The sequence below is a fragment of the Ascidiella aspersa genome, chromosome 3 (genome assembly GCF_963924565.1).
Source record: "Ascidiella aspersa chromosome 3, kaAscAspe10.2, whole genome shotgun sequence".
Taxonomy (NCBI): Eukaryota; Metazoa; Chordata; class Ascidiacea; order Phlebobranchia; family Ascidiidae; genus Ascidiella; species Ascidiella aspersa.
This window is the reverse complement of record NC_139449.1, coordinates 8,233,730-8,257,468: the sequence shown is the minus strand read 5'-3', so window position 1 is coordinate 8,257,468 and position 23,739 is coordinate 8,233,730. Positions and strand designations below refer to the sequence as shown.

The 23,739-nt window shown below is 35.7% G+C and overlaps 1 protein-coding gene across 1 annotated transcript in view; it reads right to left on the bottom strand.

Moving 5' to 3' along the window:
* The window catches only part of LOC146159028 (uncharacterized), a 79,758-nt gene that overhangs the window by 30,360 nt on the left and 25,659 nt on the right, over positions 1 to 23,739 (bottom strand). The window contains exons 11-15 of the mRNA XM_083383458.1: positions 23,482 to 23,545; positions 22,811 to 22,899; positions 22,091 to 22,143; positions 9,787 to 9,938; positions 7,984 to 8,112 (exon numbers count right to left, since the gene is read on the bottom strand). Coding sequence (XP_083239584.1) covers positions 7,984 to 8,112; positions 9,787 to 9,938; positions 22,091 to 22,143; positions 22,811 to 22,899; positions 23,482 to 23,545 — 487 coding nt within the window. The remainder of the gene's footprint in view (positions 1 to 7,983; positions 8,113 to 9,786; positions 9,939 to 22,090; positions 22,144 to 22,810; positions 22,900 to 23,481; positions 23,546 to 23,739) is intronic.

The following is a 23,739-nucleotide window of genomic DNA, read 5'->3' as shown; positions in this document are numbered from 1 at the left end:
ACTTTCAATCTTGTAAAGCACAGCAAACACTGAACACAATAGGCCAAAGGCCGGTAGTATGGAAAACGACCTTCGTCGGACTTGGTATTAAACCGGTCGGGATCGGAGTTAAGACGATTAATAATAATAAAATAAAGAGAAGCGTGTTAAGATCTACACACAGCGACAATGTTTTAAGACTATATAGACACGACAAAAGGCTGACTCGGAAAACTGAAATTTTATCAGATTTTCTCGATTAGAATTAGAATTACATAATGAGATGAAAGAAATAACTAACCTTAAAAATCGGCAAAAAAATACCTTTTCATCAGATAAAATCGCATTTTTAGCATAAGTGAACAGCAGGTTACTACAACAAGATTCTCACTTTTTATGTTCTCAAATTTACCGCAACGCCAAAAACTTGATTTCGACTAAAAAACTGGAAAGCGACGCTGGACAAAGAAGCATTTCAGAAAGCACAAATCACAAGTTAAATTAAAGTTAAAATGAAAGAATATAACACAGTTTCCAAATTAGATTAAAAGTCAAAGAGAATTAACAGCATATCGCTTTAATTCTTAACCTCCACACAGCATACTGGGAAATCATTTACTTAAATTGCATTTTAATGCTGTTTTCATACATCAGCGATACGCAGGCCAAAAATGTGCTCATAACAGAAAATTCGCGGGTAATTCGCGTACCTATTGTGCAGCACTCAATCTAACGATTTCCCCTAACTCGAGCGAGCGACATTTGTAGCGAGACGTCATTTTGACGATGGTACAATAGCGTGGCAATAATAATGGCGCAATGAAAGGGCGAGATGAGGCTTGGACACCGTTTTAGCCCTGGTTAGGGTTTTGTCCGACAAATAGTTTCGACCGAAAAACAAAAATAACCGTCGACCAAGACAACACAACGGAAAGTAGACCTGTTTTGCTCGTAAGCATTTGCTGTTCAACTGTGATTCAAATTCTTGTAGTATCGTTAACCTTGCTGAACTTGACGGATATCAGTTAAACAACAATAGAACACATAGACGCAACAATAATTTAGAATGAAATCCCGAATCAAATGTAAACAATTCAAAATGCGTTGTTAAAAATGTGAAATTGAAAAAGACCACTGAGAGAAAACCGCTCGTTTGAAGCACTCCATATACAAGCGTAACAGTCCACATAACTAGAAAACCTTAACATTATGATTGAGCACATTGTTGGCCTATTCTGAATATCGGCAAAAACAGAGGCTAACCCTTACGTAACCTTGTTTCAGAGAATGTGGTTTGAGACTAGAGCTGTTTCTCATCCTTAGGCGCGCCGACTAGTTTCAACCTACCAGCGCACTTTTCCTCAGAGAGTCGAGACTTTGCTAAACCACACAGTTAACTAAACGAGATACATCAAACCGAAAAAAGGCACAAGACGACACTACAAAAGCATCCGAACGTTAGCCAGAAATAAATTTGCTAATCTCAAAACAAGAAATCGGTAAACAGCCGCAACGCAAGACGAAAAAAACACAGCTAATTTTAACACAATACTTAATATGAGCGCATGTTTAAAGAAAAACAGCCCAACGATGAGAGCGCTTAAACTTAGACCTATAATTTATTTTACTAATGTAAATACAAGCGACCACTAAATAACAACACAATACGTAAAAAGCAAACTATTAACCCTAAATATTTTTTTGCTAAACCTAATAAACCAGAAAAAAGAAAAAAAAACGCGATTTTTAAAATAGAGTTTAAAGCTAAACCTAAATAAAATACACTAAAGCGTGCAACACTCGAACCAACCCAAACCAAAAAAAATGTGTGCACATAAATGCCAAAAAAGTGCGTATAGCCGCCCCTCAAAACTTGCCACAGCGACGCAATAATAAGCCAGGCGCTATATCCACACTGGATGGTGTCAGCGAAGGTCGCGGTTAATACGCGGCGCACACAGGAGCGTTGATGGCCCGAGGGCGAGATAGCTGGCTACTGACAGCACGCCGATGTTAAGGTTGCGAAGCAGTGAAGTCGCCTCGGCGTTCGTGAATCTCTATAGCCTTAGTTTTCGCCTCTGTTGTTGCGATATTAAACTTTCTTCGCATTGGGTTTGAATTGAACTAGAAAGTTTAAAAACGATCATAAAAAACTTTTATTTTTGGAATAATAAGTGGAGTTGTCTTGTTAGTTTTTTAATCTTTGTGGTTCTTTTTTGGATCTAACGATGTGGATAAGAGTCGACAACTGGTGATGTTGGAACAGGCTTACATCATATATATAAACAATAAAAATAATATTAGTATTGACTATATTATTAATTAACAACTATTGCGATTTCGATTCGAAAAACAAATCTTGAATAGGGTTGGTTCGGTGTTTCGGGATTTTACGGGTTTTGCGCCGAACAATTTTTTTTAGAACACAAAGTTTTCACTGCCGTAATATGAAATGTCAAAAATACTTTTGCTAAAAATATTCTGTTTCAGTATTGCCCTATAATGGTAGTCGAGTTGATATCGAAACTATCGACCAAATGTAAAAAATCTTTCTCTCCCTTTATTTGTTTTACTTAAATCTTGCAAATGCGGTGTTTCCATTTATTTTTCAACCCCAAAACAACGGACACATATTGGCTCAGATTCATAGGGGAGCAGCCAACACTTGAAATTAGAGAAATGCTGATTTCGAAAAACTTATCCACGTTGTAAGTATATGGCGGCCATGACTTAATTTATAACATCTGAGGGCTCCGCAGGTTTAATCGAAGTTCAGACAATTAAAATAGTCACGATTTTCCCTAATTTCGAAAACACGTCATAATTGATCGTAAACTAGGAACTGACCTAAAAAGACTGGACAGACACTGTTGTAAAAAAGGAATCGAACAAAACTGTTGGGGTCATTCCAAAAAAACGAAGCATTTTTGACAAATAAACGAAACTTATACTAAAAAAACAAACATTTAAAAGTTGCCAACCTTTTTTCGATAATATTAAACCACAGTTGAAGTTTTTATACAAATATTTCAAAAACTTTTCAAGAAACGCGTTATAGTTTTTATTTTAATTTTAGCTGTTTATCAATATTGGTATTCAGATAAATTCCGCATAATTTTCAATTCCAATAAAAATATTTTAAGTTAAAATTTAAAAAAATATTACAACCATGTACTCAAAGAAAAAAAATATGCAGGGTAAAACTTATAGTTTGTAAAACAGTCCACTAAAGGCAAACTAGAACGAAGCAAAAATTTTGTATAAAATACTTTGCACACACAAAAAACAAGGCTCGTTAAGCGAACAAGGAGGAAAGTTTAAAGTTTATTACGAGTGGCCCGGGGGCTACGATCTAATCGCCACTTCAAATATTGCCGAAACCTCAACATCAAAATGCCATCGGTGAGTCAGCCAAGCCTCAGTAAAAGCAGGGACGGACATACAGCACCAAATATGAACGACATCGATGCCTTTTAGGGGATGATAGAGACGCTAGAAAGAAGTTACGAGCGGCAAAACGTTTTTTTGTCGTTACTTTTAAGTAAAAGGAACCTCCGGCAACAAACACAAAAGTTAACCCTTGTTTTAAGCAATATTTCACGAGAATTACAACATGTCTACCAAGAAAACTAAGCTAATAATCTTTTTAAACTTATAAAGCGGTATTATTCAGATTTTTAAACCATTCACAACTCTTGGCTTAAAAAATATCACGTATTTCAGAACTGTTTTTTTCATTGGCGAACAAAAAAGTTACTTATGAAATAAAACATGCCTTTTAATCTACGGTAGCACGCTCTGTAAAAACGTGATTTTGATGTGACATTACAGAAACAAGCAAGCCCAACGAAAATGTAGTCAGGCCCCATCGCCCACTTTAAGAATCACTTCAAGAATTACATAAATAATCTCCTTCACATAAATAAAAGCTTCACATAGATAATCTCCAATGGTTTGTACACCACAACGCGACTATTCTTATACCTTTCATTTTTTATTAAATTATCTCAAAACAATCGCACATCAACATATCCCGGTCGTTACTAATGTGCGATTAACTCTTCGCCAAACGAGCATTAATTTACGTGGCAACTTGGTAGCTTGAAGGCAAATATCGACTTCGCCGTGACTCAGGCAAAAAAGGACAGAACTTAACCACAAACATGGACGACTGCTATATAAGTGGCGGAATAATATCGAGCGACATTTAACACTGAAGGTCAAGCAACGGGTCTCTGAAGGTCAACTTCTTTCGAGATATCTCAAAGATTTAAAGCTATATGTAACGTGAACCCGGATGCCACTTTTTCACTAGTTTCGAGTGCATAAATCATTGCGTAAAACAAAACACATCAACAGAAACTGACGTTTACAGAGCAACAAAAAACGGTACCACGAATCGACTTCGCCTGGCGTAAATACTTCACAAATTTGTAATGGCAATGACCGCTTTGACATGTTTGTGCATAAATGCAAAGAAAAAAATCCGAATAAAAAAATCACAAATAAATCAATGATGACTCAAAGCCCGATTTTAATGTACAAGTTTGGACAAATCATCAAAAAAGCGATAAATGAATAACCATACGCCGCCGGATACATTCGACCACAAAACAGTCACAACGTGCATTAACCAAAGCAATGCTCTGAACCCGTTTTAACTGTTCACACTTGATTTTAAGAATTAGCATTTTATTGTTTTTTTCTGTATTTTTAGAATTCGATTTTCGGACAAGTTTCATCAAAAGTAAAACAAGTGGCAAAAAATTTGGTAGCGTTTAGGCAGTGGCGTATCCAGGGGGGGGTTTTGGGGGTTCGGACCCCCCCCCCCTTTTCGGAAGTGATATTAACGTTTATTGTTCGTTTTTGTCAGGGTTTACCTCACCGTCCGAAGCTGCGTGTTTTTTTCAGTGTAATTGGGTCACACGTCTTGCTGATGCGAAACCAAAATCAAACGCAAAACGCCTTTTTCGTTTCTTGTTTGGTCGACCGTAAACGCAGGATATTTTTTATTCTTTCGCCTTTCGTTATTCGTTCGGGTTGGCTGATGAATAAGTGGGTGTTCGACAATTAATAACAGTCAATCAAGCGGTCGCTGTAATTAATCGGGCCCGCTGCCTCTTTAACAAACTATACACGAGTCCATTTTAAATACTTTTTGAGTATTTTATCTACGAAAGTGCGAAAAATTTTCGCGCTTAGCGCGAATGTTCTTTTTACGTCCGGTTTTTACGTTTTGATTCTGTCTATTGAACTAGATTAGCGCTTCTCTACCGTTGCGCCGTGGAAGGCTGCCAAGTGCCTCGCGGCCAAACGGAAAACGTATTCAAAAATATTGGACATATATTTTTCAACATTTCTTTTATTTTTATTTTCGGCAATGTAATAAAAACTTGCAAGAAATTTTAAATAATGCCATTCCCCCCCCCAAAAAAAAAAAAAATCGCGCTCGCTTCGCTCGCCAGGTGTGTACTCAGTTAAAAAGGTTAAAAACACTGAACTAGATTAACTATTGAAGTGGCGTTTTTGCAGATGTTGCGCTAATGAAATAACACCGGGGAAAAGCGATCTTCGTTTAGTATTGCAGGTGGCGAAAGACGTGCTTTTAATTTAGCGTAGACCCGTAAATGGATTTACCAAAATCGATCACATATATTTCACGGACTTGTTTTCGTTTTTCTCCTGAAGTTAACGATTGTACACTAAGCGGTTTCGCAGCTGGCGCCTGGCAGGAGTGTCAACGATGTACGAGTGACGTTGTGTTTTGCGTCTAAAAGTTTGCTTTGGCTGGACGTTAATTGGCTGTTTCTGATGATTTTTTTATTATTTATGACGTCATTACAATCGCTGTTTTATGACGTCATATCTCAATATTTTATGACGTCATTTACGTCAGACGGATAAACAGGGAATTCCCGAAGTTGAAAATTCGGGACCCCCCTCCCCCCCTTTTTGGATTTCTGGATACGCCCCTGCGTTTAGGCAATTCCTTTAAGTTTTTTTACGAATCCTCTTACAATTTAAACAGGCTTGTCACAAATATTTATAAAAAAAATGGCAAAAACGACCAAAGACTTTTCAAAGAAAATATGTAGATTTTTCAAAAACAAAATTGGATCACTTGAAATTTTTTAAGCATATTTCTAAAACAAAACGTCTTGGCCAACACCATTCAAACAGTTTATTAATGGTTTTTCAGCGAAACTTTCTAAATGCATAATTTAGTCTGAACTTAACTTTTCACACACTACTTGAAAAAAACATATGCTTTTTCAAAGGCATTTCAATACACAAATCAATTCAAATACTTTCAAGGTTCAAAGACTTTGTTGCAACCCTGTAAAACAACTTTCTGAAAACAAACCGAACTGCACAAAGCGATTGACACCACCATTGGAATCACGAAACCTAAAACAAAACTTCCTTACAATTTACAGTTGCCAAAGTCAAAAAACAAAAGCATTAAACGAAACTTGCTGTTCAGCTGAACAACCCTGCTGTCTCACAGTCTCGCTTAGGAAAGACGCTACTTCAAAGATTCGCCAAATGTCAAAACTTTTCCTGATGTCACCAAAACGTGTTCCGGTTTGCAAAATCTACCCAAAAAATAACTGAGCTCTGCGCCCTAAACCCAAGCAGCAGCATTTATGCACCTCGGCTGACATAAGATTCAGCGAAATCATTTAACAAAATGCCGAGAAAAGATATCTGCTTAATCTGCATATAAATTGCTTTATTGCCCTCTTTAAAAGTTGCCATTTTAAGTTATTAGCAACCGCAGTATACATGCAACACAAAACGCGCACAACATTAAAACTTGCCCACGAGTTCTTAGGTCAACCAACAATGCAAAAATAAATTTGAGAAACATTTTTCCAATAACTTTTTCCAATAATGATTTAGTTTGGAATTAAGAGTTTATGTTCAAACATATTTCCATGAAACAATATTATGTTGTATGTATACCTAGTAAAATTAATCAAAAACGGTTTGCAGTTTCGGTTAAAATTAGGCAACTCTGTAACAACTTACTGGCGCCAAGGTTACCCCAAAAGAGAAACCCAGTTAATTGTAACTAAAATTGCGAAACCTTTTTAACAAAACATTTTTATTTTTCTAAACCTTCAACAAACCATTTTTATTGTTGAATAAGGGTTTTTACAGATTATATTGGTTCTTTCTCAAAAAAAAGCTCTAATGTTGTCTCTATACTGCCAATTGCGAAGTTCGACAATCTGCGAGAAAAAAACATGTATTGTGTACCTATACCTACGGTCAATCCAAGTAATGCAGGTCGAAGGTACTTTCTCGTCACGTGGAACAGGTCTATCCTTGTTTATTATTAAGGCGCTTGTAACCGGCAAATAGTTAGGAATATATAATTTCGGCTTTTAGCATAATAGTCCAGTGCTTTTTAACCGGGCGTATTGTACACCTCAGGTTGTACCAGAATTGGTAAAGGGTGTACCACATTGGTAGGGTGTACTGGAGTGTACAAAATACCACAATACAATAAGCCTATGATCATGTATCAAAAAAAAATAAACAGGTTTATTGCCATTGCCAGACTGACTGGAGTATACAATACATGACACAACATGTACGATTGTACGTATAGTGTACGTATAGCTTGTATACGATACTAGATTCTATTTGTGACAACACAACCAAATATTACTCTTAATAATCGTTATTGTGCTGTAATAATTATTTCTTGGCACAAAGGTTAACAGTTTTTCAGTACAACATGGTGTATATTTCTCGTTCAGTGTATTGCGTGGACTGGGGTGTACAAGTTTTTCAGTAAACGTAAAAGTGTATTCTGTTTTAAAAAGGGGTGACAAGCCCTTGTAGTCCATGTAGCGCTGGAGTTATGGTCAAATTTTTAGCCAGGCATTTAGTTTTGCAAAACTTGGAAGTATAGTTGAATGATCATTCCATCAAACAACAACTTGTCCAATTGTCCAGAAAAATCAAAGCATTGAACAAACAAGTCCGACTCACCTGTGACAAGGTCGCCCACAGACAGGTTTATTTCGTTGGATTGGCGCGCGCGATGTTCCTTGCAGGCGATGAACAGAAGCTCGTAACAATCGTCCGGTGTGACGTCATCAACAGGAACCGCGGAAAGCGCTAGAGATCGAAAAAAGCGACCGTTGAACGAAATCGGTTGTATTGATAGGATAGTGGGGCGTAGGAATGTAATGGTGTTTTTCTCGTATTGTTTCCACCGTTTTTTTGTTTTTTGTTTTTTTATGCAGAATGAAACTCAAAAGTCAATGTTTTATAAATTGTTTACTCTTTCTGCATAAATATTTTACAAATTTCGTATATGTTTTTAGTCCACTCCTGTATGTTCAACGCAAAGTCGTTTTTATTTTCATTAAGTTTTTTGTAATTTGTGTGAAAAAATAATTTTTTAATCGCTAATAAAAATAAAATAAACTATTCTGGGCAGAAACGCGTAAAGGTCTACCAGTGAAGGCACACACAACGCATCTTAGGTTTGAGGGAAATCGATGGACAGCAACTACAATGTGAAGGCACCATGTGCTCAGTTACCTTTGGCCGTTTGATCGCAAAAAATATATTTGTGAAGTTTCAAGTTGAAGAAAGCTACCGGAAAAGGTAATTAAAATGTCAACTTAAAATAAAATCCTTGTCAGAAGCACAAGTTGAAATTAATCACAGGGCGGTTTCGTCGTCGTAACTAAAATCCAAAGCCGTTGGTTGATGACTGTCGGTCGATGATCCGATCGAGATTAAAAAAAATGAAACTTTTGAAAAGTACAAGTTTAGATCCTTGTTTAAACAAAGGATGACTTGGTCATTTTGTTGACAATTTTTTTCGTGTTTTGTTTCAAGTCCAACATAACCTGGTGATCGCATTTTTTTTATAATTAGGAGAATAGCAATGCTGCAGTCAATAAAGAAGATTTGTAGCGAATAGTGAAACGTTATAGTCAGCAAAATAATCTAGCAAAGCTAGCAATTCAGGTCAGACACATTAACCAGATCTTAAAAAGATATATATATATTTCGCCAACTAAGGCATCGTCAGTATATCTTAATTCGAATGAATCAAGATCTGGTTAATGTGTCTGACCTGAATTGCTAGCTTTGCTAGATTATTTTGCTGTTACTGATCAGGAATTAAGGTCGACATTTATCTTGCAAGGGTCAAGGTGATTTCTATTATTCACATATTCAGTGCAACGTTATAGTCAATAACAACAAAATGACAAATATCATCATACAATATTTACATCCTAAGTGCTTAATGTAAAATATCCATACAGGAGCAAATCTAAACATCCTGCAATTTAATAAACACGAGTGCGAAACACAGCAAAAAACGAAAAAAAATGTATTGTGTACCTATACCGCCTCTAGCTTTGGATAGACACTGTGCTTTTTTCCGCTAGGGGTGCACAGCACATTGTACAAGCCAGTGTTTAATTTTCACATAAGAAACCGATTTATACAAGTTTACATTTATTTAATATATCGGACAGTCTCATTTGCCTCTAATTTAAATTTTAGTTACAAATCGGGCCAATCTTAATTGCATTCTGTTTGTATTATAACTTCCGTTATTCCATTATTTAATAATCCGAAAAACAAACAGTCTTAAAGAAGGTTTTGTTAGAGATGAACAATAACCCTAATATATAATTAGGAAATGTCAAAGTATATCGCATGTTTAAAATAGATACGGTAAACATTGGATCCGTTGCTTCGTTTTTATTCTTTTTAAACAATTGACGCATAGTAACAAGAAATGCGTCGTTTAAATATGTAGCTTACTGGGATCGCTGACGTGGGGATCCGCGATTGGTCGAATCACGGTCAACGCAACCTTACGGCGTCTATCGAGCGAAGGCGATCGGAGCGTCTGATTGGTCGAGGACAGGTCACGTGATGGCAAGGTCGCGTTGGGCGGAAGATTTGAATCGTACCTTAAAAATGAAAATCCTGGATTATTGACAACACAACATCTATACAATAAAACAAATATTTTTTTAAAAGCGTTGCTACGTCGAATTAAAAAAACAATCTGTATTCAATTACCAAAAAAATACAAAAAAACAACTTTGTTGCGCAGTTTAAAATTGTAATGTCTGTATGAATTTAGCACATGAAAAGATTTAACAAGCAGGTTGTTAGGGCATTGATCGAACAGGTGGCTGCAAAACATTGTATTTCTAGAAGTCTGAACCTAAAATCTAATTTAAAACGAGCCGATATTTTTTCAATTTTATGTTTTTATCTAAAATAATAATATGGTAGATGGTACGTGTATTAAAAGTACATTGGAGAACGTCAAGGCACGCTGGGCGCCTTCAGGCTAAAACCGTTACCTCATAACGAACAACACAACACTCGTATACAAGAACCACGCGAAATCGAATACCCTTTTTTCAGCAGGTAGACATACAGTTTGGGGGGCTCAGGCCTCAATGACTAACACTTTTGAGTCGGATACACTAAAGCGAAATGGTATTCACACTGGGAATAAGTTATTCGATCTAAGATGCAAAAATGCAATAGACCAGTGCTCTTCAACAGGTGTGCACGAAATATGCATGGGGTGCACCAGTACGAAAATATATACAAGGGTACATCACATACTTTTAATAACCCATTAATATTTGACAAAACAGTCATTAAATAGTCTCTTTTGCTATTTTCTTAAGTTTGTTTGAATGCTGTTTTACGACATGCAAGGACAGCACAAAACAGGGTTAGAGCCGCGGTCCACAATCAAATACAAGCTCAATAATTATGTTTCCAAATTGTAGCTAAGCAGGAAAGATAAATTTATACTCGTGTCAAGGCACTCGCGTTCTTGTCAAGTCGGGGGAAGCTGTTATTTTTATTATTTCAGGCTCTCCGCTAACATTTGTCAAAAACTTTAGGCATTACAGAGTGGTACCAACAAGTTTTTTTACATTTTACTGCCTTTTTTGAAAAAAATTACTGTTTTTTTGCGCCCATGGCCTCTTACGATATGTGTTTAAGGTATACATGTGTTTAAGGTTTTATTTGTATGGTTTACTCATTTAGTTGCAATCCAAACTTGCACAGAGATACACTGCGGTTGTACTTTTTAACCGTATTCAATTGAAACTGGTTTTGTGCATTAACCTTTTCTTTGTGGCCCACATATTTCAATTTACACATTGCTCACCCAATCAAAACATTTTATATAATTAAAAAAAGAAAAAAAGTTGCTCAGTCCGAGTAGATTTCATGTCGTTTAATGTTTTGATCTGCAGTGGGCTTCAAAAACTTTGGTTTAGAGCAGTGGTTCTCAACAAGTGGGCCATGACTCACTTGAGGGCCATGGACACTTTTTAGGTGGGCCACAGACCAATTAAAAAAGCTAGATTTATTGAAAAATTTAGTTTCATTTGTGTCACTATACCTAATTTTACAGGGATAATGGCTTGGAATGTAAATGAAACGTAAATTTATTGTTCAGAAGCAAGTACCTCACTAATGCACGGTTGAAAACATAATCTGTTCTGATATACGCTTCGCTATTTTTGTTCCAAACCTTTGTTATAGTTTGTTCTTTCATAAAACAATATTGGGCCACTGAATTTTTGTGCAACGAAAATGGGCCACGAAAGAAAAAGGGTTGAAAAGCACTGGTTTAGAGGGTTAAGAAACTGTGAATGCGATTGCACAAAATTAAAAAAAATAAACCGAGCATCTTTTAATCTAGCAAACTAGTAAGCAGCTTTTTGGTCAGGTAAACTTTAAAAAATACAAAACTCAATTACCGAAAACCTCCTTACTTTTTTTTTGTCACGATGCAAGTATGAAGCCTATCGCGGACAAATTGAACAGGAAGAGCAAAATTAAGGGGGCTGGCATAATCGGAAACACGTAACTATAATGAGCAAGTGAACACCAGATACAGCATAGTAATTGCCGGCGCATACAACCTATTTAGATTAAAAATTTTTAGCATTTGTTTCACAAAAAACTTTGTATTCCGTATTGATCGACCAGAAATGTTTATAAGGAGCCTGTGGATCTTGTAGAAAGTATAGGGCACTTAAGACGATGTGTAATGATTTAAACCAGGGTGGTCCAACTTCTTTTCATCGCGGGCCAAAAACAAGGTTTATTTTATCATACGGGCCAATGTTTTGAATTGCGATTCTTAGACTTATTGCTGGCAAATTATACATAGTATATTACTCTTACGGTAGTTATGAAATAATTTCAACACCAAAAAATTAAAAAAAACAAAAATTGAAGTGATATTGCCAGATTGAACCAAAGCTGACTATCAGTTCGCGGGCCAAAAAAGCTGAATCGCGGGCCAACTTTGGCCCGCGGGGCTGCAGTTGGACCACGCTGACTTAAACAAACAAGCAAACTATTTCTTGTTGAGAAGATTACCGGCGGAAACAATTGTCAAAGAGACACTACGGGGATAAATAAGTTCATTGCTAATAAAAGTATAATTATACTTTCAATTAAAGATGTCCGATACTTGACATTTTAATCCGATACCGATACCCGATATTTTGGACAAAAAGTATCGCGATTCGATCCGATCACAAATGACGTCAATAAAATGCTTAAACACGCAAAAAAGATGAAACTAAATCTTTAAAATATCAAGTTTTCCAGGTTATGTCAAATGTTTATTTAGTGTTATTAGGTTAGTTACTTCTAATTGTTAACCACATATTATTTGATAAATTTGTGTTTTTGTGTTAAGATAAAAATTGCCGGTTGGATCGAATGTCCGAGTTCCGATACTACCACTTGGCATCGGGTATCGGCTCCGGTCCGATATTATCGGACATCCCAACTTTAAATGTAGCGGTTAAAAAACTATTTCGCCCTAGCCCAGCGATTTATAAAATCCAACAATACAATTTGGCAAAATGTTAACGTTTCGTGACAGATTATTTCCTAATTTGGCAAGAATATCCCGATTGACGCCATAAACATGCGCAAGTAACTTACTCTTTAAGGTTTATTTGCGTCGGAAAGACTTTTTATCATCAAAAAGAAAACTATATTGTGTGCTTCAAACTTAACAATGGAAAATTGACTGCCTTAAACTTGTAAAGTGACTTGTACAAGCAATAAGCACTGATTTACACTTTTTTAGGTCTAACACTAAAAAGATCTTAAAATAAATAAATATTAATAGCAGGATTTTTATGCACGTTCTTATATAGTCTCGTTCCTTTGAATTGTTTAACTGAAAAAAATGTAGTTGCAGAGATTTATTTAACTAGAAATGATGTAACATGGGGGCCAATTTGTTTTATTTTTTTCCCCTTTAGTACACGGCGACCCACCTGATAAACACTTGCGGCCCCCTTGGGGGTCGCGCCCACGAGGTTAGTAACAACATCTTTTTTGGGTAAAAAATTTTGATATCGATATTGTCGAAATCGTGGCAGGCGATTGTCTTACCAGCTAGGAATTGTCAATGAGGTGGTAAAAAAGCAGAATTACACTCACGCATTTTATTGAAAATAAAATTGAGCAGGAAAGGAGGTTGATCGTTTACATCGCAATATGGATAAAATTATACAAAATTGTTTTCTTCTACTTTCCTTTTGTTAAAAGAAAACTAAAAAAATACAAACTTTATTACCCAAAAGACTCCTTATTTTTTGTCACGATGTAACTATCTCTTCAATAACAAACATATCTCACGCAAAAGCACGAGGAATGACGTTTATTAAACCGGAACAATTTGTTAAAAACGTGGCCAGATGCAAGTTATGATCAGACACAGTTCAGGCGCACTATTCGAACTTCGAATGTCATTTAGTTTATTAAGGTTTAAACAGAAGCTTATTTATTTCACAAATCGAACAGAAATAGTTTCGTTAAGAAATTGTTGCCAATTGAAGAATAAATATTGAAAAAGGTACCAGACAAAAGTAAAGCATGTTCTCCGTTAACACGCCTGTATGTTATGACATTATAATTATCTTCCTAAATAGAATAACTCACTGTTACAGTTGGGCATTCTTAGTTAAAATTAAAAATTTGAACTTCACGAATTACCTTCGAAAAATCACAAGCCAAAGGTTTCATTTGTTATTGTCGAAAAGTTAAGCCTTTAAAATTAAACACTATAGTCATATTGAGCGGGAGTTTTATGTCATAGTCAGGAAGAAATAAAGAAAACCGGGTGTGAATGCTGGAAATATTAATTGAGTTAATAATATATTGTGTTAGAACTTAAGTGCAGAAAAAGGCGAACTGTGAGTTATCTATATTCAAAAATGTAAGCAAAATACCCAAGATTTTTGCTTTTAAGTGAGACTAATTATAATCTATACTAAACATTGTGTTATGTAAGTTAAGAAAAACAACATGTCTTCGATTTATCGTTTAACCAACCGAAAACAGATTGATTTATTTAAATTATTGTATTCGAGGCCAATTGGCGAAAATGACCTTCCAGTGATAGATGATTTATTGGCAAAAAATTACACGAACGATGTACCAGACAGAAAAATATTTCGCCTTACTCCGGAAGATATAGGAAATATAGACTGCGAACTTGCAAGGCTAAAGATGAAGAATTGTGCTCCAAGTGCTTCGATTGGATTTTTTGTGAGAAAGACTGGAGAATTGGTTGCTACATGTTTTCACACAATTCACGACAAAGCACTCAATGATAACCGGACTGACATATACTTAAGACCTCGCAACGAAAAGGTTGCAGATTATCTGAGATTTTCCAATTTGGTGGAAGGCGACATCTACAAGGATTTAAAAACGAGAAAATTCATAATGGCCAGTATGGTGTGTGTCAAGTCAAACTACCGTTCCTTAGGAATTCTGAAATTTTTAAATCCAATTCAGTCACAAATCGCTAGATCCATGGGATGTGAGTATTTGTTAACCCAGGCCGTTTCTTCTTACGTAAAGATACCTGGTTTAAAAGTTGGCTACAAGATACTGAGAGAAGTGAAATACGACGAGTATGTTGACCCCAAGACTGGGAAGAAACCCGACTTAGATTTGTCAAGCGTCCATAAATCATCAGTGCTGCTGTACAGGAAGATATCACCAGTAGACGACAAGTTTCACCTGTCGACATTGTAACCAGACGATGTTGCCAGAAAGAAATCTTAAATTTTATACATTTTCTCACATGTGTGTAAAAATTATTCGCTTCCAACATTATTTACTCAGATATCAACTTGTTGTCCAAATGGACTTTTAGAAATACAGAAAACAGAAAAACGTGTTTTGGTAGCTGACAAGACGAAGATTTAAAACAAATTTAAAGTCCCGACTCCGCAGCTCGGTTTAAACACCAAAAACAAATATAGCTACAAAGTCATTGATCAAACAAATATTTATGTGTAGACACATGATTGTTGTATATTAATCAGGTTTAATGTTATACAGCAAAACCAAGAGTTCGATTTATTGATCTTTAGGGTAAAATTAACATTGTTTGTCAAAACACCTTTCTTTTTCAAAATGTTATTGTATACCAGACAAAACAAGGTATTGATACCAATGTGGAAATCGTGGCAGGCGACTACCATGTAAGCTAGCAATTGGGTATTTGGTGTGTCAGTGAAAGGTAGTAAGAGAGCAGAACTAAACTCGTTCATTTTATTAAACCAATATATAAAAATAGGCAGGGTACGAGGTTTATCGTATGCATCGCAGTATTATTGAAAAACAAGCTTCAGTACTTTCTTAAAATTCTCTATTTATTAAAAAAAAAATTCAAAACGCCAATGCTAAGAAAGACCCTCCTTACTTTTCGACACGTTGTACCTATGAAGTTGACCAAGCACAAGGCACGCGGACAGACAAAATTATTCACAAGGCTAACGAGCAAGCAAAATTAAAGACGGTTGCACAACCGGAAATATATCTTCATCGTCATGAGCAGTTTAACATCAGATAAAGCACTGTTGGTTCATGCACATTGTCCGAAATTAGATTTACACTTTTATATGAGTGTTTCTAACTAACTCTCTTTTCAGGGCATCAAGTAAATTCCCAGAATAGCCTTCTCGAGATAAATAAATTCACTGCTAATAATACTTAAAATGCTATTCATCACACATTTAATAATTCGTTATAGTTTTTATAAATTATTTTGTTTTCATTTTTTCCTTACTTTTCGTAATACGTTTGCGCAGGGCCTAATCCTAAAAAGCAGAGAAGCCCAAATAAAAGAAGTGCACTTAGGTATATGAAAATCGTAAACCACATTGTAAACCCTGTTGCTTTTAAAGAATTTCTTTAATAAACCAGTGCTGACCTTAATATACCAGTGCTGAATTGTTTCAAGTTAATCTGCGTCCAGGCTTTTTTAATTTTAATAGGATGCAAAGAAGCAGATTTGGCATTTAACAAAAATTCGAAATATAGACACGAGGTTTATTAGATGCACTCCAATAAAACACGAAATGTATTATTTTTAGTCCCCATTGCCTTTGTCGAAATTTGTTTTGAAGAAAAGGTCGATTGCCAAAAAGAGAGTGTCACAGATTTTGTTTCTGTCACGATCTGAAGGGCCGACGTGACAAATGACATTTTATAGATAATTACCCAAAGTCTCAAACACGGTCATTAACCAATCACGTTGAAATACAGCACGATCGTTTTAGGCGGTTGTCACTTCGATTGGATTTTTTAAGCTATAAGTTGGTCAAACAAAAGTAGATGGTCCTGCTTTAGTTAAATCAAACAAAAAAGTTCCATTGAGGAGGTGTTGCATATTGAAGCTTAGATATATAAAAGTTAATGACTTTGACTGAGAAATACCAATGTTATATTGCAAAAAATGCAAATGTTTTTGGGAAAGTTAGAGGCAAACCGAGTTGTGAGGTATTTGGTACATAACGCTTCAGAAAAAAACGAACTTTTTTTTTACTTAATAAATAGTTAGTTGTCATTCGGGTCTTTTAAAAACAGTTCTCATAAGAATATAGCCTCTAAGCTAAGTGTATAAGTGGAAGAAAAAAATGTAATAGTAAAGAAGGTAAAATTGTGGTGTTCCCATTGACCAATAGTGGTCGGGAAATTTGAAGAGTCTAGGTCCCTTCTTTAGCAAAATGCAACTATTAACGGGTAGGTGCAGCTAAAAAAAGGCAGGGCCCTGAATACCGCATGACACAAAATAATCATCTCTTCTCTTCCTGTGGATTGTAGTGTTAGTAGTAATGACAAGTAATGGTTCAGGCAGCAATTGGTATTAACGATTAATGAGAAAATTTTATAAAAAAAAGAAATAATCAAACAAAATATTGTGAAAATGATTATCCAAAGACCTTTGCCTAATGCGTTCAATTGACCAAAACTCAATAACGTAAATAGCATTTTTTTAACGTTTGCATAATATTTCGGATCCAAACAAAAACGAGACAACCTGGGATTTGTTAGTGACTGTAAAATAACAAATGAGTATTTTATTCCTAACCGCATGCGAAAAACCTAACCGCACGAGGTGAAATATACTACCTTTCAATTAAGGTTGTGTCATTTAGGAAAATACCATGTTTTCGATTTATGGTTTTACCAATCGACTAGCAAACGGCATTTTTAGAAGATTGTATGCAAGGCCAATTGGCGAAAACGATCTTCTAGCAACAGATAAATTGCTTGCCGAGGATTATACTTACGATGTCCCCGACAGACAAATATTTCGCCTTACGACGGAAGACATTGGAACGATAGACGTCGAACTTGCTAGAATAAAAAAACAAAATTGCACTCCAACTGGAATTTTTGTAAAGGAGACGGAAGAATTGGTTGCAGTAGCTTTTCACACAGTCCATGATAAAACATTAAATAAAAACCCTGATCTCGTTTACCCAAAACCTTGCAACGAAAAGGTTGCAGCCTATCTGAGGTTTTCCAGTTACCTGGAAGGTGACATCTTTAAGGATCTAAATACGAGCAAGTTTATGATGGCCAGCATGGCTTGCGTCAAGTCAAAGTACAGAGCGAATGGAATTTACAACATTATACATCAAATACACCCCAAAATTGCTCAGTCTATGGAATGTGAATATTTGGTGGGTCAAGTCGTGTCTCGCTATTTACAAAAATCTCATTTAAAATCCGGCTACAAGATTCTCAGAGAAGTGAAATTTGCTGATTACGTTGACCCATTGACTGGGAAGAAACCCGATTTAAACTTGTCGACAGTCCATACATCGTCAATGCTGGTGTACAAGAAGGTATTGCCACCTGCTAGTAAAAAGAATCTCTCTAAGTTGTAGAACAGTATGAAACTGAACGAACATTTTGCAATGTCAAACATGTCATTCACCACAAATCATCTTGTGTTTAGTATGTACATAGAAATAAAATACTTAACGTAGCTACGGCTATGTTTACAAACGTTCTCATTTTAAATACATACTATGCTATACAAAATCGTACACAATCTTTTATGTTGCATAAAATGTGCACCACCTAGTTGAAATAAAATACGTTGGCAGATCAAGTTCAGGTACATCTCAGAAGTTACAGAGGTAATTAGCAGTATTAGATGATTTTGATTACAATTCGAACTGGTGGCACAATGCGGGCTGGCAATTTTCCGCTTTTCGTTTCAATGATATAACAATGAAGTAGAATACGATTTTTGTAAAAAATCAAAAGGGGCTTATGGCAGGCATAGAAGTATTTAAGGTAGAAATCCTAGTCCTAAACACAATACAATTTGTTACAGTTTCTTTTTACATATAAATGTAAAAACTTTCGCCGAATGTGAAAAAAAATGTTTCAACCCTAACGTTTTACATGGATTTTTTCGTGGTGGAGACAGAACAACCGGTTGCTACGTTTGTTCTCACAATTCTCAAAGCAATAAATGATAACCCGACTGGCATTTACGAACAACCTCGCAATGAGAAGGTTGTAGTTTATCTTCGTTTTTCAGGTTTCGTGAAAGGCGACGTGTTTAAGCATCTTAATACAAGATTTTGAGTATGAAACCAATCACACACAAAATGCACGAAGAAGCAAAATTAATGAGCTGGCACAAACGGAAACAAGTAACTATCATACAAATCAACATCATACACAGCACAGTCATTCCCACCCCATATGATCAATCAGGATTCAAAAATTTGTCACAAATGTTAAAATAAAGGGTCAAAAGAAACAAGGTGGTCGTTGTGTTGATACATTGTATCTTTCTCAGTGAACTGTTATAATTAAGGTCTAGGAAAAAAATAGTAGAAAGGACTGTTTTCTTTCTTTTTGTATCGGACATCCCTGGTAGCAGAATTAATAATAAAGATTATTGGTATAATTAGTAAAGGTATGGTTTAACGAAAATGGAATAAAACGTTAAGAATAATTTAACAATATTATCAAAAGCAATAAGAAAAGGTCTTTCGAGTGTGTTTTATAGACAGTAAAACAATAACGACAACAGTAAATTAGAGCTGATTGGTACCAAATTCAAGACAGAAAATAGTCCAGCGCGTTTTGCTAATGAATATAAAATACTATTGGTATTTTATTCTTAATTGCATGCGCAATATATCACCGAATTTGAAAAAGGTGAAAGCTATTTTGTCTTGTTATTTCAGTCATAAAACGATGTATTCGGATAAAAGTTTTACTAAACAAATAAAAAATAAACTTCGGGAAAAATTGTATGCTAGACCATTACGCGAAAAAGATCTTCCAGAAATAGATAAATTATTGGCTGAAAATTACACGTATGAAGTACCAGACAGAAAAATATTTCGCCTTACTGCGGAAGATATTGGAAAGATTTTGTAAGGGGCGATCTGTTTAAGGATCGAAACACGGGCAAGTTTGTGAAAGTCAGTATGATTTGAAGGCAAGGTACAGAGCTTTTGGAATTCTCGAAATGATGATATTCATCAAGAAAATGGCAAGAAATTTAGGATGCGAGTACTTGGTTGCAGAATCGGTGTCTCTATACGCACAGAAAATAGTTTCTGAGAGAAGTCAAGTATGCAGACTATACACTGACATCAAGACGGGCAAAAAACCCGATTTAAATTTGTTGACAGTTCATACTTCATCAATCCTGCTCTTCAAAAAAGTATCACCAGTTGGCAAAGACACGTTGATTCAAAGTTGTAGCACGCTACACGAATTCATTTGTCGTTTTATTGCGACATAATTTTTCTTTTTTTTTTACAGTAGTAAAACCGAAAAACAACTTAACAAAAATATGCATATTTCCATATATGCAGAATAAAACCTAACGAAGATTGTTCAACTGCACATCTTTTCCCTGTAAAATCGGCTAAACGTGTTTCACTTATTCAGAACGAACGACTAAATATTGTTCTTTGAGCACATAAAAAGTTATGTGATCATGAAAAAAAAACTTCTATCCCAATAAAACGGACCTGCCTTTACGAAAGCCTGGTGGTTCTACAATCGTATAGTGTGAATAAAATCATAAAAACAGAAAAATCGCTGGTTAATACCTAAAATCCATCCAAAGTGCAGCTATCGGATTAGATATTTTTTTTAAATGTATTACACTCATAAACTGCACAAGTCTATGCAGATGGGATTAATCGCTTTGGGGCGAAAATTCCCAATGTATTGTTTATACTTGAATCATGAACATGAACAAGGATTGGACTAATGGTCACTGTTTTGGCTTTTGTTCTGCACAGCGAATTATTTTAATCGGTTTTCGTTGGCCAGTGAGACTTTAGAAGTGGCTGATCTCATATAAAGAAACACGTGAATCTGTACAAGTCAAGGTAACTATTTCGAAACTCCCATGGGGATTACTTTTAATCAACTTTCATTACATATCTATAGGCAACAAGCTATAATGACTTTTTCTTGTTTTTGCACGCGATAACACCAAGTTCGAATCTCACCGCAGGTTATCCTTTCTGACTGTGTGTTTTCAGTTAGGCAACAGCTAGAACACTCAACATGTGCTCTTTAGCTGTGAATCGACACAAAATTACTCATAAAGACAGCATCTAGGAAGCAACATGGTGTAAAGACTCTTCTTTTCTTGTTTTCCAACGCTATCTAACCAAGTTCCAATTTTACCTCAGGTTATTCTTTCTTTCTTGTGCGAGCTTTTGTTTGAGAACTGCGAGAACACTTAATCTATACCTTTTATAGTGGTTTACTGACAACAAATCACTTACAACGACAACTTACTTTTAAATCCTGTACACATACATAATGTGCACCACAAAAAGTAGAAGTAATTTATCACGGACATAGCACATGGTCGTAGGACAAGCAAAGTCAGTGTCAAAGTCACAGAAACAATCTAACAATGCTACGGCATTACGAAAACAAAACATTTCCCCTTAATAAATTTATACAATTATTTAAACCATGCCAATTCACAGTTCAAGCCTACTCTAACGCAATTGCCCGTAACAAAACACTGCACCGCAGACGCATTTTTCGGGCAAATATCGATTTCGATAAATTATTAATAAACGGGCGGGTAATCACCCTACCGAGTTACTTCAAAGTGACAGAAACTCAAATACGTTTAGGTAAGTTTCAAATCCCAGTGGGAGCAATTACTTTGAAGTTCCAACGAGAATTCTTGGTGAAAAGAGCAATTCAGCCCTTGGTCAATTTAAAATCGGAATCTCAATGGAATCGGCTAATAGTCTTATACAGTCCTACATTTTAAAAACAGTGTCGTGAACAAAAAACACCTTTTCAATGACTTAAAATCCAAGTTATTTGTGAATACATAGTTACAAACCAAGTATTTTTTTAAATTAAGGCAAGTCATTAGTTGCTCAATTATTATCAAGTCATTGATATTTAAAATTTGCAAATTGTCCGAATGTTAGCAATAACTTAACTGAAATAAAAACGCAAATATAGCAAAGATATTTGAATAAATAAACCAATTTAAAAAAATGGTAGATGAAAACACCTAATTTCAACCCAAGTCATTTGATTTGGCTGTTGCCTAAAAGACTTCAGTCAAGTCAAATCATTGTTAGGAAATGACTGAAGTAAAGTAAAGTACTTTAAAACCAGTGACTTAAGTTCACTTAAGTCAAGTCATTACATTATAACAACTTTAAAAAACAGTCAAGGCAATCAGTTATAAAGTAAAACTTTAATCATTTAATCCTACCTTTCCGATTGTAGCTGCAAGGTGGACGGTCGTTGTTGAGCGGATGACGTCATCTAAAATGGTATAACGTAAGGTCACGAAACTATTATCGGAATCGCAAATCTGATACATTTGTGCTTTTTGCCAATTTTTTAATTCTAGTAACAATGCCGCCCCTAGGGGCTAAACCCGTAAAAGGTAAACACTACATCCATATATCAAGGCGAAGTTGCATGTACTAACAGAATGTAGCATTGTAGCAAGCATTGGCGTATGGTTGTTTCTCGACTTGCTTCTCTTTAAGCCCGTATAGCTCAAATGGTAGAGCGACGGTCCCGGTGTGACCAGAGGTCGTGAGTTCGAACCTCACTACAGTCCAGTTGTTTTTCTAACCCGCCTTCTTAGTATCATTGATCGAAAGATTCGGCGAGTCTGCGATTTCTTCCAGTGTATACATATACTTCGAATGTTTTGCATCTTTCGGTTTTTACCAGTCTTTTATTAGTCGGAATGATCCATGTTGCAAATACGTCAAAAACGTTTGTTACGGCTCAATTTAAACAACTTGAACTTCTCCAGAAAACATACAGATTCAGGTTAATAAGTAATTAACCCAACAACTGATCGAAATCAACAACGTATCAAAATATTTTTATATTGCAAACCCCGATTAAACAATATCAAAAATTCGAAGCTTAAGAACAAGCTCAAACCAACGCTGCATTTTATCCATTAGTTTACCTCGAGATGATTCGGGAGCGCCGGTGGCGGCGGTAAAGAGCCATTTTTCAAAGTCGGCAAGGAAGTGCTTGATTTCAAAGTTGGCTCGCCTGCAAAGAAAACAAATAAAATCGAGTAGGGCTAATGGTTTGCAAAGGTCGATATTAAACTGTGGAAATCACATTAAAGATACTGTCTATACAAGGGGTTTGTTAAGGGTGGCTTGATATCAAAGTTTGTGTTTCTGCAAAAATAACAATTTCAATGTCGGATCGGGTTAACTTATCCCTGGGTCAGGGGGAAAGCGATTCTTCGTTTGAAAAGATCGAAACGCAACTGTTAAATTCAGATTAAAAAAATACCGTCTATTGCTCTCAAACAAGGGCTTTTTAAGGGAGGTCTTCGGTCCAATTATTTATTGGTTAAACGAAATAATTGGAATTTTTGTTATAAACACAGAGACCTCCACCTTTTTAAGCCCAGAGTTCTGAAATGCAAGACTTTACGACTGGACACTTCTCTTGTTTCAAGTCGACTGCAAATTGCAACTACTTGTTCATAAATATACGGGCGTAGTTTATTGGTTAGGTCGGTCTTCAAAAACTAGGGGGTCCATTAACTTGGTAATGATATTATAGCAGTCCGTAAATAATAAAGTTGGAAACCACTGATATATAGAATTGTCGTAAAACCTGAATTTTGCTGAAAATCTTTGATGAGTTGCGCGATGTTGACGTTGTCAGCAAGAACTGCTACCTGAAAGTGGATTGCGCTTAAATATTTTTTTCCTTGACTTATCACAAATTGCAATTGTGTTTAGCAATACAAGTAAAATAAATAAAACAAAACAAAAATTCGATTTTGAAAAGTTTTACAACAGTCTTTACGCTGAATACGTAAAGCAACGTAACTATTAGGATGTGATGTAATCGTACGTGGGCAATCAATTT